At 46.6% G+C, this 27,561-nt stretch overlaps 1 protein-coding gene across 2 annotated transcripts; it reads left to right on the top strand.

Annotated features, from left to right (window-relative positions):
- Nucleotides 1–2: 2 nt before the first annotated feature.
- On the top strand, nucleotides 3–27,357 carry LOC147638095 (putative protein phosphatase 2C 59). 2 transcript variants are annotated; one of them, XM_086797993.1, is made up of 9 exons: nucleotides 3–273; nucleotides 634–834; nucleotides 3,072–3,199; nucleotides 3,296–3,394; nucleotides 3,487–3,645; nucleotides 4,219–4,305; nucleotides 4,408–4,499; nucleotides 26,657–26,731; nucleotides 26,817–27,357. In XM_086797993.1, the coding sequence occupies exons 2-9, from the start codon at nucleotides 779–781 to the stop codon at nucleotides 26,949–26,951; spliced, it is 831 nt and encodes a 276-aa protein (XP_086654119.1). In that variant the 5' UTR covers nucleotides 3–273; nucleotides 634–778; the 3' UTR covers nucleotides 26,952–27,357. The 2 variants fall into 2 exon arrangements, with proteins under 2 accessions (XP_086654119.1, XP_086654120.1); XM_086797994.1 differs by having other exon boundaries at nucleotides 135–273; nucleotides 1,392–3,199.
- The last annotated feature ends 204 nt before the right edge of the window (nucleotides 27,358–27,561 follow it).

Genomic DNA, 27,561 nt, shown 5'->3' with positions numbered 1-27,561 from the left:
CTTGTGTCAAAAGTTGTTGACAGAAAATGGAGCAACATGTGAACAGCTCACGGTGTTGACCGTAGAATCTCCGGCAGATGAACGGCAGAACTTTGCTCGGCGCGAGCCGTTGGATGGCGTGAGATCGGACGGATAGGAGGGTCCCTACTTAGCATAGTCTCAACACTTTCTCGGCGTTCACAGCTGTGAATCGTTCCTGCAGGCCGCAGCTCTGTGCACAAGCAAAATTTAGGGTTAGGGATAAGGTTTCTCGGACCGCTGGCCCTTTGTCAGGTACGTCCTCAAGGCTTCCTTCTCTCTTTTGCTCTCCAAACTTCCAGAATTCCTGTGGCTGTCGGAGGGAGCGTGCTTGGGTTTGCAGTTGTCTACTGTCTTTCTCAGGATGCCTTCTTTCCTAGGCTTCTTCATGGATCTGAAGCTTTTCAATGCCTTTTTGTTATTCCCAGCATTGCGATCTTCATCACTTCATCTGTTCTCTGTTTGATCTACTTTATGGCCTTACCTTCACTTTACTGCAGCTCGGTGCCTGTGATCTGGCTAGCTGAACCTTCCTTGCAGTGTTCCGTGCTCTACCAATTTTCCTTGCATTCAGTTCTGTAAAATCTAATATAAAAAGCATGTGAAACTTTTCAGATCACATATGAACCATTTTGAGCCTACAACATTGCAGAATAGTAGGCATTGTTCACTCCTCAGCATCTGAAACTGAGGCTACACTTGTCAGCCGGCTGTGAAATGCTGTTGTGCCATTTTCTGTAGTTGCATTTTCAACAGCACAATGAGTGCTTACGCCAGTGACCAGCGAAACAGCGAGGCAAGCGGTGGGGGTCAGAGGTACACTTGATCTTTTTAACAACTTTCTTGGCTTTGAACTGTTGACTTATGAGGTACTCATAAAACGTGATAGTGCCACTCATGATAAAACAAAGTACTTTGTCCATAAAGAATGTGCAAAGAACTCTTTCTAGGAATTCCAGACATGGCATGGGAGGAACTTGTAATCTTACCTTATATTTGGTGGCTGTCCTACATGCCTTAATCTTCAAAGACTTGTAATGCCTGATGACACTTCAAGCAAATTCCCTTTGTCTCAATACTTTGCCATATAATGTCATTCTTTGGAAACTTTGATTATGGTTTGGCAGTGATGCATAATGCATGGAGGACCATGACCAAGTAAAGTAAGCAAAATATAATACTTAATAATATGGTGGGCAATACAAGGATCAATGTTTATTTTCAATGCATCTTTAGTTTTTTTTTTTTCAATCATGTAGTAAGAGGCTGGAGGTTTTTGACTTAGCCTTCTCTCTATGCCTTGAAATATTGTTGAATTTGTTTTACTTTGATCAATAATCCTTAATCCTTGTCAATCAATTTCAAAGGAACAGGTGGAAGCTTGAAGGAGTGGTTGGCTCACTTTAAATGAGGGAATCGCTATCTTCTTATGCTGCCAAGCTTTGGAGATTTCCTTCTTGGAGATTTCAATTCGAGAATGAATGCAAAAGTTTGTTGCAAAAGTTTGTATCGGGACTTCATCCTAGGATAAGAGCACTCTTGTGTGGTTGGCGAATAGGGAGATACCTCGGGCATGCCTCATCTATGTTTATTGGTATTTTATATGGTCTGTTGGGGCTACGTTCTGAGCAACAAACTTGGAGGACTAGGACTTTGATAACGCCCTGAGAAATGAAACTTCATGGAACCAATTGGAGTGGGGCTGAGATTGCCGGCCCCATCTCAATAGGGCGACTTAGCTATGTTCTTATGGAAGGTTACGAGTTGGAATGTCACCAGATGTGTGCATCTAAGAAGTTTCTCACGTCCCAAAGCTTTTTGAAAGTTGGAGATTTTCCTTGATAAAATTATCTGCCATGATGTATGTTGCGTTTGTGTGTTGCTTGGAAATGAAACATTGTCACTGTGGAATTTTTTTATGCTTGAGCATATTGTTTGGATTCATGCATATGAAAATGTATGCGGATTTCGAGGATGCTGGAAAATCTCAAAGAGGGGTGTGTGGGCATGCAACTAACCTTATACTTCCATATGTGGACTAAAAGATTGGTGTTATGTGTGTGAGAGCTCTGGGCCACGCTCTCGTTAACAAATTGCATTTTGATATGTGCATTTGCATGTGAGATGTCTTTGTAGTTCGTGTTTTGATTAGTCTCTTTATTAAGGGCCAAGAGATGGAAGATTTTTCACACTTAGTTTAGCATGTAGATCTTGAATTAGTGAGAAACAACCTAATGTGGCACTCTCGTTTAAGAAGATGGAGTCAAGACAAAATGCCTTGCAGCTTGCAAGGTATTGTGGTTGAGATGGATTTTAAGAAGATCGAACATCAAGTAGCAGATTAGTAGTCAATGGTGTTGTAGTGTGGGATGACTAGGGTGCATGGGTGCTGCAAAAAATTGGTGCACAAGACACATTGAGATCCAGGATCATAGCGTATGAGCTGATTAGGTTCATAGAGGTCTACATGGTGGAACATGTCGATCGTGGAATGGTCGTTCTGAATTTGTTGTGCTTAGTGACTGGCAATAGCTTTTAGAGGCTATTTGGAGAGCTTAAACCATCTATCAGTTAGTTTTCCACCTACAATGAGAGCTGCATTGTAGCTCCTTTTAGCATAGAGCCTTCATCCTTGTGGTTTAAGTCCAGCCACCGCACAGCAGTTTGGAGTTTAAAACCACGTGTTGTATCAATTTCGTTTTTATTGTTATTCTCTTACCATGTAATTTGTGCTTCAAGCCTTGTACTTGTTTTCAAAGAAATTTTTGTATGCACAAGCTTTTTTATTTTTCTTTTGTGGCTATTTGATAACGATACCCTTTTAAATAATTCTTGATACACACATGGGTATCTTCCCCATGGATTCATGGGCCTCTTTATTGGTGAATTGAAATATTGTAATGTTTGCACTGAAGTGAGCTTGAATAAAGAAAACCAGAAAACATTGTTTGTTTATAGCTTTTCAGTCCTCGGTCTCCATCCAATGCAAGAAATTTATTGCTTGTAGGGTTTTAAGGAATGGTTTAATTCAAGGTTTTCTGTTATTTCATCAGTGAGGATGTAAAGTGTAGCTATGGATATTCAAGCTTGCGTGGAAAGAGGGCTTCCATGGAAGATTTTTATGAGGCTCGATTTGCTCAAGTTGGCGATCATACTGTTGGCCTTTTTGGTGTTTTTGATGGTATGCAGCGGTGCACAAATTTGCATCTAGAGAGAAACTTTTCAATTTCAGTGGCATTGTCTAGTCTGATGTATAAGTGCATGTCCTGCCTTTCAGGTCATGGTGGCTCTCGTGCTGCAGACTATGTGCGAAGTAACCTTCTGAAAAATCTGATAAAGCATCCTTTGTTTATTACCGACACAAGAAGTGCTATAAGTAGGTCATCGTGAAAGAAGTTTGAATTACTCTCGCGTCATGTCATCCAAACTCTGCTGCTCCTGTTGCTCTAACAAAGTTTATTCTTGTAGTTGAAACTTATCAACAAACGGACTCTGAGTTTTTGAAAGCTGAGAATAGTCAGCAGAGAGATGCCGGATCGACGGCATCGACTGCTGTTTTAGTGGGAGACCGTTTAATCGTTGCCAATGTGGGTGATTCCAGAGCTGTTATTTGCAGGGCTGGCAAAGGTAACAGAAAATCTTTTAGCAGGATGATTTCTTTGCCTGATTGTTTTTGGATGAAATGTGAAGTTTTTCTTAAAACTTTAGCTCTAATAGTGAAGATTAGTTGTGCTTCTTCGGCTTTTCTATGTATTTCTTTGTTTTCTTGGGTGCTAGTGATGTAATGTGGCATGAAGCGTGCAAAAAAGTTTAGAACAAGGACAGAATGTCTTTCTGTGATCCTAGTTTTACGAATGCAAATTTCAGTAATTAAAGAGAGGGCAAATCCAACTCGGTAAATATTAGATTAGAGTTGTGTATAAACAGGTAAGATGATTTCACTTAATGTTGCCAGCCAGCTGGTTAATATTAGAATTAGAGCTGTGTATTCAGGACCAAATTATTGCTTAAGCCAGGCCTATCTGCAACGGATTTCGTAGATTTGTTTTTTTATGCTGTTGCCACATGTTGTAATGAGAGGTTTCAAAATGAATTTGTATTTAGGTAGGCTATTTTGTATACATCATTTCTGCAGCAGATGCACAATGGACGGCTTAGGGAGGTGGAGTCAAAGCCTTACAATTTTTGTTGTCCTTGCAGCTGTCGCCCTGTCCAGTGATCACAAACCTAACAGGAAGGATGAACGGCAGCGCATTGAAAAAGCTGGAGGAGTTGTGATGTGGGCAGGTATTCTGTGTTTTATATTCAGTGTTGAATTTATTTCGTCCATCTTAGTCATGGTACAGGCATTACATTCAAGCATCAGCCTTACACCGTAGTTGAGTGCAGGCACTTGGAGAGTTGGAGGGGTCTTGGCTGTATCACGTGCTTTTGGAGATAGATTATTAAAGCAATACATAGTAGCAGATCCGGAACTCCAGGTAAGAATTGGGATATCCAATTCTTAGAGTGCCAAATTACTGAATGCAACGAGAATGGTGTGTTAGCATATTCATCCCCATATTCTGCCCATGTATTGTGTCCACATTTGATCCCTTTTATGGCCCTTGGTTGTGGGCTGGCCACTCCTATTTTCACCCTATTTTTCCTCATTTTCTTGGTATTTTTCCCAGGTCGGGTGATGCTCCTCCAGTCAGCCGGGTCCTTTTGTCGAGTCGGCCAGTTCTTTTGTTCCAGTCTGCCAGCCCCTGATTGACCTATATATAGGTGGGCTAGCCTCTTCACTTTTCAGTAGTTTTGTCATCTTTTGTATCCCTCACTTATGAGACCCTTATGTCTCTTGCTCGGGATTGCTTTCATTGCTGTATATTCAGCTTAGTTGCTTCATGTCTCTCTCTCTCTTGCACATCTCAGATCAGCACACTCTAGTGCTTATCTTACTTCCACTCTGAGCACTCTTTCATGGTATCAGAGCTCTAGGTTCAGAGTTTACTTTGCTCCCCCAGTTTCTGCCCTGTTTTCATCATCTTCTCTTCTTTCTCAGTTCTGTTGCTGGTCTTCTAGGCGCTTCACCATTGCAGGTTTGTGGTCAATCTTCGTCAGATTTGACCCTTGGGACTCATGTACAGTTGTCAGCCTGCTCTGTTTCAGGGCAGCAGTACTGTTTGTGCTGCGTTTCTTCATCTACAGGTTATTTGCAGCAGTCGGTTTGCTGATTTGAGGCTTGGTGGCATCCGGTACCTGTGGAGAACACTTCCTTCTTCTGAGGTGTGCATTTTTTCTTCTGAGATTGAGCCCGAGTTTTAGTGATGGCTGCCCCAACTACTCTTCATATGTTCTATGAGTCTGCAAAGTTGGATGGCTCCAACTATACTTTATGGAAGGTGAAGGTGAAATCAGTCTTACGTGGAGTGGATCTCTAGGACTGGCTTGTTACAGTTGCCAATGCCACCCCTCCCACCCTTTCTACCGTTGGTGTGACTCAAGCACAGGTTAATGTTTGGTAGGCGAATGATCGTCGTGTTTTCTCCTTTCTGATGTTGAATTGTCAAGATTCTGTTCTCTCATGTGCGTACAATAGATGTTGCACATGAAGTTTGGAAGGCATTTGCAGATCTTTACGAGATTAAGTCTTCGGGTCGGATTTTGGCTTTGGAAAAGCACCTTATGAATTTGTAAGTTTCTGCCTTTCCACCTTTATCTACATTCATCTCGAAGATGAAAGATCTCCGGGACGAGCTTGCTGTATGTGGCAAGGATATCTCTACATAGGATATGGCTATTCGGCTCCTCTCCAAGCTTCCAGAGAGGTTTGATACTTTCTTTCAATCTCTTGTTTCTTCTCCTCGTTCTATTCCAGTCACTTGGGAGGAAGTTCTTTCCTCCATTATGTAGATTGAGTCTTGCTTTGAGGAGCGGACTGGCACCTCTGGTGGTTCTGATGGAAGGGAAAGGGGGTTCTGACAAGAACTTAAAGGATAACGACAAAGATAAAGACAAAGACAAAAAAAAATCTTCTAAAAACAAGGACGTGGAGTGTCACTACTGTGGCAAGAAGGGTCATAAACAGCTCCAATGTTACAAGAAGAAGCGGGATGAAGAAGCAAAGGACTCTACCTCTACAGCGGTGTCTCAGACCAAGAAGGAAGATGGTATTCTTCTATTATCCGGTGCTCGTTCGAGATTGGTTTGACGGCTTTACTGCCAGGACAAGCAATATCACTTTGGCCGATTCTTCTTCCATGCCAATTCATGGATGTGGCACCATCCTCATCTTCCACTCCTCCGATGACAAGAGGTACTTCTCTGACGTTCTATACATTCCAGATTTGGCATTTAATCTTTTGTAAGTGAGTGCTCTTACAGCTCAGGGTGCGGAGGTGATCTTCTCTTGTTATGAGATTACTATTTGTGATAAGGAGACTGGTAGTATCTTGGCTCATGGAGTCGAGGATAGTGGCTTGTATAAGTTGACCGCTTTACTCTCTACCAATTCTTCTTCAGCTCTTTGGTATGCTTGGTTTGGCCATTTGAGTTATCATCTTCTACAGCGAGCTTCGAAGGATGTTTTGGTTGAGGGTTTACCGACCATCAAGGCTCCATCTTCTGTTTGTTCCTCTTGTTTACAAGGGAAGCAACACCAAGTCGCCTTTCTGAAGGAGGCGATGTAGATTTTCGACATCACTTGGTCTTGTTCATGTAGACTTATGTGGTCCTATGAGTGCTGTGTCTTTGAGAAAGGCGTTGTACATGCTCGTGATGGTGGATGACTTCTTCAGATTTACTTGGTTTTTCTTTTTGAAGTCCAAGGATGAGGCTTTTCAGCACTTTTGTGATTGGAGGGTTGAGGTGGAAAAAGAGACCGGTTCTTCGGTCAAGATTCTCAGGACTGACAGAGGGGATGAGTTTACATCCTAGGAGTTTCAGCAATATTGCAAGGATCATGGTATTCGGAGATAGCTTACTACAGTATATACTCCACAAAATGGAGTTGCGGAGAGGAAGAATAGGACCATCATGGAGATCACCCATGCTATGCTTGAGCATTCTTCTTTACCTCGACGTTTCTGGACTGAGGCGGCATTCACTGTTGTCTATATTCAGAATAGGTCTCCTATTGTTGCTCTTCTAGATAAAACTCCTTATGAGGCTTTTCATGGTGAGAAGCTCTCTGTTGATCATTTGCGGGTATTTGGCTGTTAGGCGAGCATTGCTCCAAGTTGGACTTGAAGTCTCCGCACATGACTTTTCTCGGATATAGTTTTGTGTCCAAGGCATATCGTCTATATGATCAGCAGGCCGACAAAGTTGTTGTGAGCCGTGATGTGGTGTTCGACGAGACTCCTGCATCATCTGAGGTCCACCACCTCCTCCTCCTCCTCCTCCTCCTCTGCCTCCTCCTTCTCTTCCCCCTACTTCTGTTACACCTCCAGTTGTGGATTCTCAGTCGGATGATGATGACTCTACTCCTCCTCTAGTGAGTTCGAGCAGACCGGTGCTTGGATGGTATGTTCAGACAGTTCGTGATTTTGGGTTATGAGAGTTTCCTTTTGCTCCTCCGCTTGGTTCTCTCAGGCGATCTTCCAGAGTTTCAGGAAAACAAATTCATGAGGGGTATGTCCTATTATTCATGGTCCTTCTGATGCCACTTCTGTGGACGAGGCTCTTTCACACGAGCCTTGGCGTCGTGCTATGCAGGCAGAGCTAGATGCTATTGAAAGGGATGGCACTTGGATTTTGGTGCCTAGGCCACAGCAACGTAAGGTGATTGGTGTGCAGTGGATCTTCAAAATGAAGTACCGAGTTGATAGCAGCTTGGACAAGCACAAGGCGAGGTTGGTTGCCAAGGGCTATGCTCAGCGCCCTGGAGTTGAGTTTGATGAGACTTTCGCTCAGACGGCCCAGATGACTACCATTCGAACCGTTCTTGCTCTTGCAAGACATCATAGATGGCCCGTATTCCAGATGGACGTCAAGTCAGCTTTCCTGGATGGAGAGCTTACACAAGGAGTGTATGTTGATCAGCCATCGGGATTTGAGGTTCCAGTCTCCAGGCAGACATGACCAAGTGTACTGGCTGAAGAAAGCTTTGTATGGTTTGAAGCAAGCTTCGCGGGCTTGGCACCAGCGGATTGATAAGTTCTTTCAGAAGCTTGGCATGCGTTGTTCTCATGCAGATTTGAACCTTTATATCCTCCTTGAGAAGGGGTTAATTGTTATCATTGTGGTCTATGTTGATGACCTCATCTTTATAGGTTCTTATTCTGGGAGGATCCGTTCAGTCATGGATGCTTTGGAGACAAAGTTTGAGATGACGGCTGTATCTTGGCCTTCTGCACTATTTTCTTGGCTTTAAGATTTGGCAGATCCCTCAGGGTATTTTTTTCTCTCAGCAGAAGTACATACGGGAGATTCTTGACAGGTTTCAGATGACTGGGTGTAGACTAGTATCTTCTCCTATGGATACTAGTGAGAAGCTTTCTCTTCTTGATACTTCTTCAGGGATTGATCAGGGACAATATTGGGTTCTCGTCGGTTGTTTGGTATGGTTGACCTACTCCTGATCGGACATTTGTTTTGGAGTCAGCTTATTGAGTTCTTTCACATCCAAACCCTGTCAGTAGCATTGGCGGTGTGATCTTAGAGTGCTTCAGTGTTTGTGTGGTACTTTGGACTTTGGCATCTTCGATGGCCAAGGGTGCACTCTTCTTGGATGGTTTGATTTAGATTGGGCTAGAGATCTAGATATACTCAGCGTTCGACCACTGGTTGTGTTTTTTTCACTTGGGTCAAGAGCCATTTTATGGAGCAGTAAAATACAGACTACTGTGGCACTTTCCTCTACAGAGGCGGAGTATCATGCAGTTCGTTATGTTGCATGTGAGGCGATTTGGTTGCTGAGATTATTGGGAGAACTTGGCTTTCCTCCTACAGAGGCGGAGTATCATGCAGTTCGTTATGTTGCATGTGAGGCGATTTGGTTGCTGAGATTATTGGGAGAACTTGGCTTTCCTCCTACCAGATCTACTCTTCTTTGTGAAAGAGTGCGCAGAGCGGAAGCAGAGCGGCACTAGAATGTGCTGAACAGAGAGTGCAAGAGAGAGAGAGAGAGAGAGAGAGAGAGAGAGAGAGAGAGAGAGAGAGAGAGAGATATGGAGCAAACTATGCTGAATATACTGAACCAAAACAATCCCAAGCAAGAGACACTGCTAGTCTCATAAGTGAGGGAGCAAAATATGTACAAGACTGAATAATGAGAAATGAGAGGCCAGCCCCACCTATTTATAGGTGAGGAGGGCTGACCGACTTGAGCTGAATATGCTGGCCGACTGGAGCATATGAGTTGGCCGACTGGTAAAATACCAAAAGGGCTAGGAAAAATCCGAGAAAAATATGTAAATTAGGGGTGGCCAGCTCACAATCAAGGGCCATACGAATGGGACTAAAAGGACACCAGAAATGGGTAGAAACTGGGGATGAATGTGCTAACACCCCCTCTTAGCACCAGATGGTGAACATAACTCCGAGAAGCCGAAGAAGTCGTCCTCTGTCAAAGACAAAAGAAAGCAGCAACAACAGGTACCAGGAAAGCTCCACAAGCAATCTCCACAGCAACTCAGCTACAGAAGTAACAGAACAAGCTGCGAGGTACAATGTTCTTCTAGAAGAAATCAACCATGAAGGTTGCATCGTGCTGCTCCAAATATCGGTGCCAAACCCAAATATAAACACAGTGTCACAGGAATCCCTAGAAGCCTGTAGCTCCAAGAAGATAATACCCTCAAAAGAATTAGAGTCCATCTGCTCTAACTCTGTACCAAGAGTAGTCAAATGCTGTATAATAGCACCCTCCTCGAAGGTCGGCATCGCCAGATGTAAGAACTCAACTGCCCCTCTGAAAACTGATGTCGGGACTCCACAGGCCCAACCAAATCCAAATCCCAATCCTTCAATCCCTGGAAGTACCACTGTGCCCCAGGCACGGTCACGGACACACCTGACCACAATCCAAAATCCTCACACAGAGAGTAAGGGAAGTAGGAACATTCACTATAGTGGTAATTGAAGTAGTAGTACCCGGCTCCTCCATAGAAGGCAAAAGGACCAGTCACCAGCAACACATCCTGGTCACTGGTTGACGAAAGAATCGGAGACGAAGCAATAGGAGAAAAATCCCCCTCAGAAATTGTGAGCAAAGATAGCCCACTGTCTTCCTCAAAAACATTACCAGAGATATCATCCTGGCAAGGAGAAGTATGCACAGAAACTGAAGGTAGGGCAAGAGGAGAAACAAACTCCTCAGATGCAATGAGCAAAACTGGCCCAATATCCTTCGCTGCAGGAACATCTCCAAAAGAAGTATCCACAAAATCACTGGTTGCACAACACCCAAAAGCAGAAAGCATCTGCCGATCAGTGGCATCACCATACAAGTCACAAAGCAACTGCCACACATAGAAGGTAGAAGCTTCATCAAGAGCATAGATGAAGTGTCGAAGAACCGAATCTTGACAATTCAGGAGGAGAAAGCCATAGATCTGTCCGTCAGTCTTCCTCCACCGACACACATCCTCCACAGAGGCAAGGTCCGGCAAGCACCGATTCTTGCGAGAGAAACTCCATCAAACCATACTCCCTGAGAATAGAAGTAACCTGCAACTTCCATGACTGAAAGTTACCACCATCCAACTTGTCTGCCTCATCAAGGAAATAACAAGAGAGTGGTACGGGAGCCAAATCTGAAGTTGTCATCATTGATCCAATCAAGAGAACTAACCCTCATAAGATAAAACTGTCCAAATCAGAAAACGCTGATATAGGGTCTTTCCGTCCACCAAAACGCAGCCCTAAGAGGCTGGACAGCACCCGAGAATATGCTGTAAGAGGGTGCAAGAGGGAAAGGCAACAACAAAGACAGTAGCTTGGGCTCTCCTCAAGAAAATGCACGATCTCTGAAGAAAAGGTGTCCTCCACAGGTACCAAGAGTGCCACCAAAGCCTGCAACACCACAAGCCCCCTCTGCAAAGGGAAAGGGCCACTGGAGAGGAAAACACAGTAGTGAGCAAGTGCTGTCCTGTAGAAAACAGGCCGCCTGCAGTCCAATCTCCAAGTGGGCAGTGAAACGCTGATCAACAAGAGCCAGATGGCTGAATTGGTGAAGCCAATCTGAAGGAAAAGCGACCTGCAGGGTGCTGTCCAGAAAACGCAGCAGCAAAAGCTATGAATCTGGAAGAAAACGCAGAGGAGTAGGTGCTGAAAACAGGGCTGAATCTGGGGCAGCAGTAAGGTTGCTAAACCGGGAGCGATGATACCATGAAAGAGTGCACAGAGCGGAAGCAGAGTGGCACTAGAATGTGCTGAACAGAGAGTGCAAGAGAGAGAGATATGGAGCAAACTATGCTGAATATACTGAACCAAAAGTCCCAAGCAAGAGACACTGTTAGTCTCATAAGTGAGGGAGCAAAATATGTACACGACTGAATAATGAGAAATGAGAGGCCAGCCCCACCTATTTATAGGTGAGGAGGGCTGGCCGACTGGAGCTGCATATGCTGGCCGACTGGAGCATATGAGCTGGCCGACTGGTAAAATACCAAAAGGGCTAGGAAAAATCCCAGAAAAATATGTAAAATAGGGGTGGCCAGCCCACAATCAAAAGCCATACAAATGGGACCAAAAGGACACCAGAAATGGGCAGAAACTGGGGATGAATGTGCTAACACTTTGGTGTGACAATCAGAGTTGCATCGCCATTGCCAAGAACCTTGTGTTTCATGCTCGTACGAAATACATTGAGATTCAGTATCACTATGTTCGTGAACGGGTTTTTGTTGGAGATTTGCGTTTGGAGTATTGTCCTTTAGTAGAGAATGCAGTAGATTTGTTCACCAAGCCGGTGTCTCAGGCTTCCTTGGCTCCTTATCTTCAGCTTCTCGGAGTTTGTTCAGCGTATGGTGCTGAGAGGGGGTGTTAGCATATTCATCCCCATATTTTGTCCATGTATTGTGTCCACATTTGATTCCTTTTATGGCCCTTGGTTGTCCTATTTTCACCCTATTTTTTCCCATTTTCTTGGTGTTTTTCCTAGGTCGGGTGATGCTCCTCCAGTCAGCCAGTTCTTTTGTTCGAGTCGGCCAGCCCCTCGCCCCTCATGTCCTATATATAGGTGGGCTAGCCTCTTCACTTTTCAATAGTTTTGTCATCTTTCGTATCCCTCACTTATGAGACTCTATGTCTCTTGCTCAGGATTGCTTTCATTGCAGTATATTCAGCTTAGTTACTCTCTCTCTCTCTCTCTCTCTCTCTCTCTCTCTCTCGCACATCTTAGATCAGTACACTCTAGTGCTTATCTTGCTTCCGCTCTGTGCACTCTTTCATGGTGAAGCTGCATTTGTAGGCATATGGAGAAAGCTTAAAAGAGGATACATGCTTGTTAACATCTCCCCCGCCCCCGCCTCCACCCCCCCGCGAAGAAAAAGATCCTTCTATGAGTTAAAAAAATGGCAGCCCCAAGGCTAGATGTATATGCTCAGCACCCTCAAAGGGGAAAAATACAGTTGGGGGAGGGGTGTTTCCCTTTGCGGCTGGTTGCTCTTAGAGGGAAACTATCTCATACAAGGGAGGGGGGGGGGGGGGGGGGGAGGAGAGCCAAACCGGCGGGGCCTATAATGCCAAGTGGAAGAGATGCCCTTGGATGCCCAATGGTCTGTTGTTGCCAAGGTGCCATCAATCTCATGTATGTGGATCTGGATCCCATGACCCATCCTCGCCGAGTAATCGAAGAAGGGTGTGATTGGGCTCTCTGGGTTGAAGGGGTCTTGCCACTCCCACTTGCTTGGATCCCCATTGGACTCCAGTTAGAAGTCGGCTCTCCAACGTTAAGACCCATCGTGGGTCACCTTGGCTGGAGGAGGGTCAATGTGCCACTGTTGATCATCAAAACCAAGAATCCACACCTACTAAAGAGAGCCACCATTGTAGTCCTCTGTGAGGGAGAGGGTTAGTTGGCCCTGAGAACCAACCGAGAAGATAAGTGTTGGCCTCCCATGAGAATTGAGAACTGCTAGAGGGAAATAATGTGAAGTGAAAGCACCGAGCCACTCCGGGAGAGTCGATGACGAGGGTAATTTGATCGTGACCTTGGATCACTGTGAAGCATGTGTCTTGAGTCTTTGGGGGGAGCCTCTTGAATTTGTCCCACTCGCCCATCGACTAAGTGGAACCAGTGCTGAGGGGCCCCCATGCAATGTGTGAGTGAGCACCGTGAAGAGGGGGTTCCAAATCAAGGGCTGGTGAAGTCTCTCCTCGTCCGAGGACTGGGTGAGGGCTAGCTTGAGGTGACCCCAACCTCCGATCAAACTGGTAGCGAAGTGGTCTTCGAAGGTGGAGCTGAGTCCGCGGGCTTGGGCCTCTGTGAAGATCCACTGCACACTAGGGGGTCTAGGGTCCACCAAGAGTGGCGCGCAGGGTGATATCCGAGCGATGAGGAAAGCCTTCCAAGGCCCACCCCCTTGCTGAAGGCCTCTAAGATCAACTTGCCCAAGAGGGCTTTGCACTGAATAGCTGGACTGCTCAACCCACCATGATGATGGGGCTGAATATTAACTCTCCAACCCACATTGGCCTTCGTAGGACGGGCATTTTTCCTTGACGAGAGAGTTCTGGATTAGCCTTTGCACCTATGTGAGGCATCACCACTTGGAAGCGAGGGGAGAGACGTGTGGTGCTCTAGTAAAGAAGCTTCTTCCGAATGCTCAGAAGAAGAGGGGCAAGCTGCTATTCTATAATCCCTACCTGACATCCCAAATATCTGATTGGGTTGTCGTTGGGAATCCACTGAAAAGAACTCAGCTGGTCTCCAAGTCAGGGTGGGTGAAGTTCCAACCTAAAAACCACATGACTTGTGCCAGTTGATCTGAGCTCCCGACGTCATGTTGAAGACCTCGATGGCGTGTGCAAATCTCTGAAGATTCCCCTCCTTTCTAGAGAGGTAGGTGGTGGTATCATTTGCAATCTTTGAACAGGAAGGCCGGCAATCCCATCCTAAGCATGGTGCCCTTGAGGAAAGCCCAATCCTCTTGTTGTAGGCCTTCTCAAGGTTCAAGGGTAGTCCAACCAAATCCTCCTGCAAAAGCGGGCCGTGGTGGTTGCCTCTCAAAAAATGAAGATGCTATCCAAGATGCGCATAACCTGGATAAAGCCTGCCATGAATCAGATCTGAGAGGTGAGGTTGCAGGCAGCAATTGATGCCTTTGGTGAGGATTTTGTAGGCGTTGCCAAAGATCGTGGTGGGGGGCCAAGTGAATGAGCCCCTCTAAGACCACCTTTGGAACGAGGCCAGTCTCCATGAGGTCCCAGTGATGAAGGAAGAGGGAACCAAGGGGTGTTTCCATCTCAATCAATGAGCGGTTGCTCCCTTCAATTCTGACATAGGCACCATGGTTCAGGGTCTCTCACTGGGAGGATTGGGTGGGCCTCCTCAACATTTATGCCCCCAACAAGGCATTAAGGGGGATGGGTTTATGGATTCAAGCGTGGTGGGAGCTCCCTCAGACAGATTTTTGGTGCATGGAAGGGGACTTTAACATGCTAGAGGACCCTGTGGCCAAACAGGGAGGAGGATCGAACACTCTCGATTTCCCTCTTCGTTCATCACTAGGACCTCATGGAGATTGGCCTCGTACCAAAGGAGTGTCACAATGAGCAGCGGAAATGAGACTGAACACACAGAGCAGAAAATGCAGAAGTGCTGTACAAGAGATGAGCACTGGAAACTTTGCTATATACACATGTATAGCTGGTACAAAACTGTGGGGGGGGGGCAAGGGCCCCAATATATATGGGTTGGGGCTGCAGTTGGCCTTGTCTAAAACAGGCTGACAGCCCCAATATGGCCCACGACTAGGAATAAAGCCAATTGGCCAGCAGTAGGCAAGTTGGCTAGCCCATGACGAGAAAAATACCTAGTCGGCCAGCAATAAATGTGGCCCCTCTTGGCCTACAAGTCGGCCAGAGAAAAACAACACCCCCACGACTGAGAAAAATGGGAATGGACAATGGAGAAAACTATAGAAACCTCACACGGGCGGGCTGAGGAATCTTCACCTTTCTTTGTGCTCCGCCAAGGACATTTCTTCCAATAATGACCCTACTGGCCACAATGGTTACAGGTCTGTTTGGCCTTCAAGGCATCGCGATCCGAGTCAGGCTCCTTCTCAAAAGACTTCGATTGTGAAGACTTCCCTTTGGTGGTGGTGTTGTTGTTGCCTTTCAACTGTTGGCCAGTCAAAGCCTCAGAACCTCCGCCTTGTGGAGGGTTCAAAAACTGCTCCTTCTGGTCCAAAACCATCGGCACAAGCTTCTCCCAAGTAATGGTCCTGAGCCTCCCACTGGTGATCAAAGAAGAATAGAAAGTTGAGTACTGAGGGGATAGATGAGACAACAGGGTGATGGCCATGTCCTCTGATGGTATCTTCTTCCGTGTTTGAAGAGCCTCGTGCTGAAGAGCATGGAGCTCGTTGATGTGCTCTCGCATCGTCAAAGACTTTGCATGATTCATCACTTTATGTGCACTTCCAAGGAAATTCTCTTCATGGGTGATACCCGATTGTACAAAGAGGCAAGTGCTGCCAAATCCCTCGAGCCAGTGTCGTGTGTTTGATATGATTGATCACTTGGGGTGTCCAATTGAGGAAGATGAAAGAACGCACACGGGCATTGACACGATCCCACATCTTTGCTTGGATCTCTTGCTCTTTCTTAGTTGACACTGAAAATTTCTCCTCCTCTGAATCTGGCCTTGGAACTCCAACCATGATGAAATCAGCCAAATCAGAAGACTCCAAAATAGACTCCATCATTACCTTCCAGATGCCATTGTTGTTCCCGTCCAAGTGTCGGTCCACTAGGAACGTCAGGAGGGTGGGGATCTTCCCATGTTTCTTTGTCATCTTGGGGGTTCATGTGGTCTTGTGAAGGGAGGGTGGGTGGGGATTAAAAAAATGAAGAAGAGGTTGCGTTCTCTTGCAAGGTGGCTGTCCAACAATGACGCCCGCCTTCTACCTGATTATCCACATCCCGTACAGCCCAAGTACTCTCCAATCAGCAACCCTGCAAGCTCTCACGGTCTCCAAACCTTCAAGCCACCTGGGGCTCTGAATCTTGATACCATGTTGGAATGAGCAGGGAAAATGAGACTCAGCACAGAGAGCAGAAAACGCATGTCATGTGCATCACAGATGCCATGGACATTTCTAGGGCTAGATCCAGAAGAGGCAAGCAGAAAAAGATTATGAACCAGTAGAACCAGAAGGTAGGAGCTTCAGGTGACTCATCTGAGGTGGAAATGGAGCATAGCATGGATCAGAAGGCTGTCGGCTGCATGGAGGCTGACATCAGCATGACCAAAGGACTGTCGGCTGCAGGACAGAAGGTGCTGGCAGCAGGCACATCAAAGACAACAACCAGATCCAGTCGGCTGCATTTTAGGGACTTTTATGAAGCTGTAACTGGCCGACCAGCAGTCGGCCAGTTCATCATTTATCCCAAGGCCTATAAAAGGGCCCCCTTGCTCAATGTTTGAGTCATTCACTCCCACTAGGGGTGTGAGTCACTTAGAGGTCCCATAGGGGACAGAATTTAGGGTTAGCAACCTTTTTATGAAGGCAGCCCATGGCTGCAAGGATATGTACCTTTTTGTACCATAGTATATACTGAAATTCCAGCACTTCTCTCTCTCTCTCTCTCTCTCTCTCTCTCTCTCTCTCTCTCTACTCTCTCTCTACCTGCGTTTTTGCATCAGATGGTGCGTTTTGCATCAGAAGGTTTTCAAGAGTGTTTAGGGCTGAAAGAAGACTACCCAGAGCTTCCGCGCGTTACATTGGTATCAGAGCATCAGGCCCAGCCAAGCTAAACACTGATTCAGTCCCAGATGATGGTGTACATGTCCAAGGTACAGGAAAGTACGGATTCGAAGCCCAAGGCGGGAACACAGATCGGGAAGAACTCCCAGGAGGTTTGTTGGTGGTGTTCCACAGTGCCAGATGGGGATGGCAGTTCCGTGAGCCAGATGGGTTCTAAGGGAACGGTCCCAAGGGAGGTTGATCCTCCAAGGGTGATGTGAGAGTGCCAGAATCAGTTCCAGGAACGAAGACCAAGACGGTGTTCAGAGTCAGGGCAGGAATGGATTGTGGACTAGAGGAAGACCAGATGCATAGATCTTCATCAGAGACAGAGTGGTTTGGAGAACAGACCGGATTTTCAGAGAAAAAAGGTTTGCCAGGGATGGATGATGACAGAGGGACTTCGGAAGAGGATTGGGATGATGACAGTCATCCAAGAGCAGGTTGGATTCCCGTCATCAAGTTTAGCAGAGGGGGATGTCATGTGCATCACAGATGCCATGGACATTTCTAGGGCTAGATCCAGAAGAGGCAAGCAGAAAAAGATTATGAACCAGTAGAACCAGAAGGTAGGAGCTTCAGGTGACTCATCTGAGGTGAAAATGGAGCATAGCATGGATCAGAAGGCTGTCGGCTGCATGGAGGCTGACATCAGCATGACCAAAGGACTGTCGGCTGCAGGACAGAAGGTGCTGGCAGCAGGCGCATCAAAGACAACAACCAGATCCAGTCGGCTGCATTTTAGGGACTTTTATGAAGCTGTAACTGGCCGACCAGCAGTCGGCCAGTTCATCATTTATCCCAAGGCCTATAAAAGGGCCCCCTTGCTCAATGTTTGAGTCATTCACTCCCACTAGGGGTGTGAGTCACTTAGAGGTCCCATAGGGGACAGAATTTAGGGTTAGCAACCTTTTTATGAAGGCAGCCCATGGCTGCAAGGATATGTACCTTTTTGTACCATAGTATATACTGAAATTCCAGCACTTCTCTCTCTCTCTCTCTCTCTCTCTACTCTCTCTCTACCTGCGTTTTTGCATCAGATGGTGCGTTTTGCATCAGAAGGTTTTCAAGAGTGTTTAGGGCTGAAAGACGACTACCCAGAGCTTCCGCGCGTTACATTGGTATCAGAGCATCAGGCCCAGCCAAGCTAAACATTGATTCAGTCCCAGATGATGGTGTACATGTCCAAGGTACAGGAAAGTACACGGATTCGAAGCCCAAGGCGGGAACACAGATCGGGAAGAACTCCCAGGAGGTTTGTTGGTGGTGTTCCACAGTGCCAGATGGGGATGGCAGTTCCGTGAGCCAGATGGGTTCTAAGGGAACGGTCCCAAGGGAGGTTGATCCTCCAAGGGTGATGTGAGAGTGCCAGAATCAGTTCCAGGAACGAAGACCAAGACGGTGTTCAGAGTCAGGGCAGGAATGGATTGTGGACTAGAGGAAGACCAGATGCATAGATCTTCATCAGAGACAGAGTGGTTTGGAGAACAGACCGGATTTTCAGAGAAAAAAGGTTTGCCAGGGATGGATGATGACAGAGGGACTTCGGAAGAGGATTGGGATGATGACAGTCATCCAAGAGCAGGTTGGATTCCCGTCATCAAGTTTAGCAGAGGGGGATGTCATGTGCATCACAGATGCCATGGACATTTCTAGGGCTAGATCCAGAAGAGGCAAGCAGAAAAAGATTATGAACCAGTAGAACCAGAAGGTAGGAGCTTCAGGTGACTCATCTGAGGTGAAAATGGAGCATAGCATGGATCAGAAGGCTGTCGGCTGCATGGAGGCTGACATCAGCATGACCAAAGGACTGTCGGCTGCAGGACAGAAGGTGCTGGCAGCAGGCGCATCAAAGACAACAACCAGATCCAGTCGGCTGCATTTTAGGGACTTTTATGAAGCTGTAACTGGCCGACCAGCAGTCGGCCAGTTCATCATTTATCCCAAGGCCTATAAAAGGGCCCCCTTGCTCAATGTTTGAGTCATTCACTCCCACTAGGGGTGTGAGTCACTTAGAGGTCCCATAGGGGACAGAATTTAGGGTTAGCAACCTTTTTATGAAGGCAGCCCATGGCTGCAAGGATATGTACCTTTTTGTACCATAGTATATACTGAAATTCCAGCACTTCTCTCTCTCTCTCTCTCTCTCTCTCTACTCTCTCTCTACCTGCGTTTTTGCATCAGCAGATGGTGCGTTTTGCATCAGAAGGTTTTCAAGAGTGTTTAGGGCTGAAAGAAGACTACCCAGAGCTTCCGCGCGTTACATTGGTATCAGAGCATCAGGCCCAGCCAAGCTAAACACTGATTCAGTCCCAGATGATGGTGTACATGTCCAAGGTACAGGAAAGTACACGGATTCGAAGCCCAAGGCGGGAACACAGATCGGGAAGAACTCCCAGGAGGTTTGTTGGTGGTGTTCCACAGTGCCAGATGGGGATGGCAGTTCCGTGAGCCAGATGGGTTCTAAGGGAACGGTCCCAAGGGAGGTTGATCCTCCAAGGGTGATGTGAGAGTGCCAGAATCAGTTCCAGGAACGAAGACCAAGACGGTGTTCAGAGTCAGGGCAGGAAATGGATTGTGGACTAGAGGAAGACCAGATGCATAGATCTTCATCAGAGACAGAGTGGTTTGGAGAACAGACCGGATTTTCAGAGAAAAAAGGTTTGCCAGGGATGGATGATGACAGAGGGACTTCGGAAGAGGATTGGGATGATGACAGTCATCCAAGAGCAGGTTGGATTCCCGTCATCAAGTTTAGCAGAGGGGGATGTCATGTGCATCACAGATGCCATGGACATTTCTAGGGCTAGATCCAGAAGAGGCAAGCAGAAAAAGATTATGAACCAGTAGAACCAGAAGGTAGGAGCTTCAGGTGACTCATCTGAGGTGAAAATGGAGCATAGCATGGATCAGAAGGCTGTCGGCTGCATGGAGGCTGACATCAGCATGACCAAAGGACTGTCGGCTGCAGGACAGAAGGTGCTGGCAGCAGGCGCATCAAAGACAACAACCAGATCCAGTCGGCTGCATTTTAGGGACTTTTATGAAGCTGTAACTGGCCGACCAGCAGTCGGCCAGTTCATCATTTATCCCAAGGCCTATAAAAGGGCCCCCTTGCTCAATGTTTGAGTCATTCACTCCCACTAGGGGTGTGAGTCACTTAGAGGTCCCATAGGGGACAGAATTTAGGGTTAGCAACCTTTTTATGAAGGCAGCCCATGGCTGCAAGGATATGTACCTTTTTGTACCATAGTATATACTGAAATTCCAGCACTTCTCTCTCTCTCTCTCTCTCTCTACTCTCTCTCTACCTGCGTTTTTGCATCAGCAGATGGTGCGTTTTGCATCAGAAGGTTTTCAAGAGTGTTTAGGGCTGAAAGAAGACTACCCAGAGCTTCCGCGCGTTCCATTGGTATCAGAGCATCAGGCCCAGCCAAGCTAAACACTGATTCAGTCCCAGATGATGGTGTACATGTCCAAGGTACAGGAAAGTACACGGATTCGAAGCCCAAGGCGGGAACACAGATCGGGAAGAACTCCCAGGAGGTTTGTTGGTGGTGTTCCACAGTGCCAGATGGGGATGGCAGTTCCGTGAGCCAGATGGGTTCTAAGGGAACGGTCCCAAGGGAGGTTGATCCTCCAAGGGTGATGTGAGAGTGCCAGAATCAGTTCCAGGAACGAAGACCAAGACGGTGTTCAGAGTCAGGGCAGGAATGGATTGTGGACTAGAGGAAGACCAGATGCATAGATCTTCATCAGAGACAGAGTGGTTTGGAGAACAGACCGGATTTTCAGAGAAAAAAGGTTTGCCAGGGATGGATGATGACAGAGGGACTTCGGAAGAGGATTGGGATGATGACAGTCATCCAAGAGCAGGTTGGATTCCCGTCATCAAGTTTAGCAGAGGGGGATGTCATGTGCATCACAGATGCCATGGACATTTCTAGGGCTAGATCCAGAAGAGGCAAGCAGAAAAGATTATGAACCAGTAGAACCAGAAGGTAGGAGCTTCAGGTGACTCATCTGAGGTGAAAATGGAGCATAGCATGGATCAGAAGGCTGTCGGCTGCATGGAGGCTGACATCAGCATGACCAAAGGACTGTCGGCTGCAGGACAGAAGGTGCTGGCAGCAGGCGCATCAAAGACAACAACCAGATCCAGTCGGCTGCATTTTAGGGACTTTTATGAAGCTGTAACTGGCCGACCAGCAGTCGGCCAATTCATCATTTATCCCAAGGCCTATAAAAGGGCCCCTTGCTCAATGTTTGAGTCATTCACTCCCACTAGGGGTGTGAGTCACTTAGAGGTCCCATAGGGGACAGAATTTAGGGTTAGCAACCTTTTTATGAAGGCAGCCATGCTGCAAGGATATGTACCTTTTTGTACCATAGTATATATTGAAATTCCAGCACTTCTCTCTCTCTCTCTCTCTCTCTCTACTCTCTCTCTACCTGCGTTTTTGCATCAGCAGATGGTGCGTTTTGCATCAGAAGGTTTTCAAGAGTGTTTAGGGTTGAAAGAAGACTACCCAGAGCTTCCGCACGTTACAACGCAGAAGTGCTGTACAAGAGATAAGCACTGGAAACTTTGCTATGTACGCAAGTATATCCAGTACAAAACTGGGGGGGGGGGGGGGTGCAAGGGCCCCAATATATATGGGCTGGGGCTGCAGTCAGCCCTGTCTAAAACAGGTTGACAGCCCCAATATGGCCCACGACTAGGAATAAATCCAGTCGGCCTGCCCACGACCAGAAAAATACCTGTTCGGCCAGCAATAAATGTCACGATTGTGACTAACTCTCTTAAACTCTCCTTAATTACTCCTTAATCCCTTATTAACTGAAAGGACACCTATGAAGGGTCACACCCTTACACATGGGTCACTATCAAAGGACATGTCTATTCATTAAAAGATACACCCCTAAGTCCAAAGGACATAACCGTTGACTCAAGAGCCACACCCCTTCCCAAGGATGTGTCTCTTCACTTGTACCCTTTCGGCCTCTATTTAAGAAAGGCCCCTGTCTCAATGCAAACAACTCAATCTTTCTATCAGTATTTGTCTTATGTTTATTAATTAAGTCTTAATCATGTTAATAAAGCTATAAAAGCTTTACAGTGGTATCAGAGCAAAGTTTTTTTTGGACCAGCCGGTTATGTAGTGCGTGCTACGCTACCGGCGTCAACTCTACGCACCCTCACCCCCGGTGTTGTATGGAGGCGGAGGAAAGATCTTCTCATCCGCAGCAGATGCCTAAAGATTAAGCCTCGTTGAATTTTTTTTTCCCTGTCCCAACCCGATGGAGTTCCTGCAGCCGTCCCCCTCCCGTGAACGCGCCTCGCGCACCCGAAGTCACTGCCCTCGCGCCTCGTGCCTAGACGGGTCCTTGTTGCCCTTCGACCTCTGTGCCTGGCCGCCCTACAGACGAGTTCCACCCGCGGCGGTACACCTACGGGCACTCACTTAATGTCTTGGAGGGTCAGCATGGCAGTGTTGGCAGGCGTGAGCCCTTGCTTGCTTAGAGTAGCGCCCTTCACCTCTTCGCTTAGTCGCTGGCGGCACCCCTTTGAAACGGGGCACCTTTTCCTCCAGTCGGCTACGCGATCCAGGCCGTCACCTTTACACCATCAAAAAACACAGTATTATTATTACATCATATTGACACGTGGGTCTCTCTCTAATAAAAAAAAAAACAAACAAGCGTGCGCTAGTGTGAACCGGCACCCCTTTCCGTTGAAGATTCGGCAACCACCCCCCCCCCCCCCCCCCCCCCCCCCCCCCGCTGTCAAGAGGCCGCCCTCTTCATGTACGCCCCTCTTGTCTCCGGCAATGGCTTTCTTGGCATGCATGTTGACTACCTTTCACACTTCTCCGGCTACCTTGTCTATTTCCGAGGTTTCTTTGGCGCGTATGCTCGTGGTAGCACATGTTCCATTGAATGGTTCTTACTAGCGCAATCAAAATGAAGGCATTTCAACTACTCTTGAAGCCTTCTCTAGCAACCTTTTCGTCACACTTGATCCATGGTGAGCCAAAGCCTCCTCAAGCTCTCGGCAAGCAACTTCTCGGCGTACAACACCCACAACAGGTTTCTTGTCCTCAGCACAGTTCTGTAGAGACCACCAGACATGAAATACCTTCGTTCGAGCCTCTGCATGCTCGTCGCAAACATTCTCGGCATTACAACAGTTATGAGAAAGATCCATCTTTGAATCACTATCAACAGAAGCAGCAACATGAAGCTTCCAAAGGATCACATCTTGGAAAGAAATCAACCATATCAAGATGGACTTACTTAGTGGCACGTGTGTCCGACCCTAGTCAAGTACTCGGTCGTGAATGTCGCGACATTGGACAAGTTTCCCCTCGCGAGCAATGCCCTACATTCAAGTCCTTGCAAGCTCTTGGTGGCAGTGTTGAAGACTTACTCATTCTCACGTTGTGCAAGAGAGGTCTAAGAGGCGCAAACAACCTCAACCTCCCCCTTCTACATTGGAAGCCTTAATACTTGCCGAGAAAGTTGAAGATTCAGAAGATTCTTGTACATGTGTGACAAATACAATGTCCACAACTCCTTTTCTTGCCGTGACCCAGGCAGAAGCGATACCCTCGTCACCGCCCGTGCAAAATGGAGTCTTTGCCTCTGACCAGATACCTGATGCCGTGGTGAATGATGATTCTTTTTCAAAAATGAAGACTCCAGTCCTTACCTTCAATGGTGCAAAGGATAAATCAGACGCAGACTCTTGCAGCATGACTTCAATCGCTGCAAATGAATCTTTGGACGTAACTTGTTCCGAGAACAACTTTCTAAGCAAAGAAAAGCATATGGAAGATATTTCTTCTTCATCTACGACAACCCTTGAAGACATCCGTGTTCTAGACAAGCCAATGGAATCCCTTTGAGATTTCCAAATGATGGTCACTAACCAAATGCAAAGTTTGGTGACACAATCCTTGATATTGGAGATTCAAGACAGTTTGCTTATGGTTTCTCTAAAGGCAAATAAAGATTTAGTCTTTTCTTGGACAAAGCTCGAAGTTACCAATGATGTTAACAAAAGTTCTACTCAAGTTACAGATATGATTCTCATGCTTTTGGTAAAGATGAGACAAGTTGCAGATGCAGTTAATATTCAGTTTGGTATATGCAAGATTGTTATGGTCAACAATAATGCCATGACATGGAGAGCTTTGGATGCAGAAGCAATTCAATAATTTCCCTTCTTCTAGAGTCTCAACAACTACTCCTGAGGCTTATTTTAAGTGGGAGGGAATGTCACGATTGTGACTAACTCTCTTAAACTCTCCTTAATTACTCCTTAATCCCTTATTAAGTGAAAGGACACCTGCATGAGTCACTAACAAAGGACATGTCTATTCATTAAAAGACACACCCCTAAGTCCAAAGGACATAACCGTTGACTCAAGAGCCACACCCCTTCCCAGGGATGTGTCTCTTCAATTGTAACCTTTCGGCCTCTATTTAAGAAAGGCCCCTGTCTCAATGCAAACAACTCAATCTTTCTATCAGCATTTGTCTTATGTTTATTAATTAAGTCTTAATCATGTTAATAAAGCTATAAAAGCTTTACAATAAATGTGGCCCCTCCTGGCCTACAAGTCGGCCAGGGAAAAACAGCACCCCCAGGACTGAGAAAAATGGGAATGGACAATGGAGAAAACTGTGGAAACCTCACACGGGACCATTCTTTGATTCGACAGACCAGCTGAGTTCTTTTCAGTGGATTCCCAACGGCACCCGGTCAGATATTTGCGATGTCAGGTAGGGATTATAGAATAGCAGCTTGCCCCTCTTCTTCTGAGCATTCGGAAGAAGCTTCTTTATGGTCCCAGTGATGAAGGAAGAGGGAGATTGAGAGTCCATCCGTTGGGTGAGGTTCCAACCCAAAAACCACATGACTTGTGCCAGTTGATCTGAGCTCCTGACGTCATGCTGCAGACGTCGATGGCGTGCACAAATCTCTGAAGATTCCCCTCCTTTCCAGAGAGGTAGGTGGTGGTATCATTTGCAATCTCTGGGCAGGAAGGCTGGTAATCCCATCCTAAAAATGGTGCCCTCGAGGAAAGCCCAATCCTCTTGTCGTAGGCTTTCTCAAGGTTTAAGAGTAGTCCAACCAAATCCTCTTGCAAAAGCGGGCAGTGGTGGTTGCCTCTGAAAAAATGAAGATGTTATCCAAAATGCGTATATCCTGGATAAAGCCTGCCATGAATCAGATCTGAGAGGTGAGGCTGCAGGCAGCGGCCGATGCCTTTGGTGAGGATTTTGTAGGCAGGTCGGGGCATTCGCCGTGAGGTAGGGCTTGGAGGGCGTCGCTCAGCTCCTCTCTCAAGAAAGGGGAGCTCTAAAATCTCTGCAGTCCGCTGGAGCACCACCTCTCGTGTGTGCTGCCCACTCTCTCTTGCAGCCAAGATCTGGGGATGAGGTGACTGAGAAGCTCTCTGCAGAAATATGTGGCAATGGCCCACAGTTGAGGGGGATCTGACTCAATGGTGCCATCTAGACTCTTCAGCCTGTTGACCTCATAATGGCAGTGGTGGGGGCCTGTAAGCTTGAAGGAATCCTGCGTGATGGTGTTGTATGCCTTGGACGAGAGAAGGAAGCATGGGCGGGGTACATGAACTCCACCCTCTGCTTCTCTGTTGAGCGTATCTCTGTGTGGCAGTCTCCATGTGGGACTCCAGCCTCGAGCTATCTGGGGTCTGCTCCTGTAGCCTGAGGCTAGGCTTGTGTGCAGGTTCATCTCTTGCTCTCAGCCTTGTTGGGGGCATAAATATTTAGGAGGCCCACCCAGTCCTCCCACTGAGAGACCCTGAACCATGATGCCTATGTTCAGAACTGAAGGGAGCAACCGCTCATTGATTGAGATGGAAACACCCCCCGGTTCCCCTCTGGACCTAAAGCGGGCGACCAAAAAGTGAGCAACCATGATGCCCGTGTTCAGAACTGAAGGGAGCAACTGCTCATTGATTGAGATGGAAACACCCCCGTGGTTCCCCTCTGGACCAAAAGCGGGCGACCAAAAATTGAGGCTGGGCCAAGTGAGGCTGTGGCCCAGCAAGATATTCCTGCATTGCTGCATAGTATGTGCTCCTGTAGGAGCCACTGATCCCCTGATACAGGCTCTCTGAATCTCCTGGAGAAGAACCCCTCCTCTGGCACGGAAGTGGGGCAGCGTTCCAAGAGAGAATCTGCATAAATATGCACGGGAAGAGTGTGAGCTGCTCGATGTACCCTCTCCACTGAGGGTTTTTGGAAGGAGAGTAGCCGCAATCCGTGTGTGGCCGAATGCAAGCCAGGTGCTCACTGATCCTGCCCTCAATGAAGGCCCACTTTGCTCTAGCCCTGCCGTGGGCATACTCGGGGCTCCATCCCTTGCAATGAATATAACCAGCAGACAAATTTTCATTCATTGGAGGGTGATGGGAGGGGATTGAAATCTGGCCAACCCAAATCAGTCTTCAGCGAAGCTGCAGGAAATGTAGGTTTGTTTTAAAAAGAAGAATCAATTCATTTTTTCTCTGTGAATGTAGCTGTAACTTTACCTTTGTGCAGTCTTTCTTGCCACACACAAAATGAATCCTCATAAGGGTGGTCGTTCAAGTGCTTGCACATGCATCATTGCAGAGAAATAGGTTTATATTACTGATCAGATTGAAGAAACTTTACATTTAAATAGTTAAAAGGCTAACTCAGGATCAATTGTACTGAAGGAGGAGACTATCAATGAAGAGGTTGAATTTCTAGTACTTGCTAGTGATGGTTTGTGGGATGTTATATCCAATCAGGTACGAGTAACACTAGTGGGTTCATTTGAGTAACAATGCAGTGTTTTGGAAATTTTTTTCTCATACATCACCGTTGCTCATTCAGGATGCCGTTTCCATGGTTCAATCCATTCCAAATGCTGAAGAGGCAGCGATAAGATTGACGGCTGAGGCCTTGAGCAGGGGAAGTGCAGATAACATTACTTGTGTGGTTGTACGTTTCCGTAATGATGTGGCTTGAAGATTGAGGAAACATTCATACGTGCCGAATTGTCTGTTATCAGACAGTTTACTGGAATATTTAGACCTGCCTTTTCTGAGAATGGGAAAGGATTTGCCAGTTATTGTAGTCGATCACTTAGCTGACCATCATAATTAACTAGTTAGTGTTTTCAATGCAAAGTATAAGGGAGGTTCTTGTCCGGGATTGATGTCAACCAAAATTTCATCTTCATGTGTTGGTTATCATAAAAGCTGGGCAGGAGTCCAGCATTGTGCGCTTTAAACTGTATGGCATTGCACTTTTTTTGTGCTGTCAGGGGGACTTGGCAAATTATCATTGTATAGGTACAGATTCTTTGTTTTACTTGTAGCCTTCCAATGTTGGCATGGCTTATTGGAGTAAAGTCACGTATTTATGTGCCGAAGTGGGGCCTCAGAAGTCTGTGACGCTTCACATGCGACGTTGTACATCACTTGTGATGGCATGGGGTTGATCTCTTGGACTAGTTTTCTTGCATTTAGTCTTTCCGAGGGTCAAAATAAAAGAAACCCTCCTTGACTCTCTTCTTCAGCTGTGTGTGCTTTCGCAGAGTGTCTGGAAAACAAATTGCAGCTAAAACAAGTGGTGG

Source organism: Cibotium barometz, chromosome 5 (genome assembly GCF_041138505.1).
Source record: "Cibotium barometz isolate CiBa-2024 chromosome 5, ASM4113850v1, whole genome shotgun sequence".
In the NCBI taxonomy this organism is placed as follows: Eukaryota; Viridiplantae; Streptophyta; class Polypodiopsida; order Cyatheales; family Cibotiaceae; genus Cibotium; species Cibotium barometz.
This window is presented reverse-complemented; position numbering and strand designations above follow the sequence as displayed.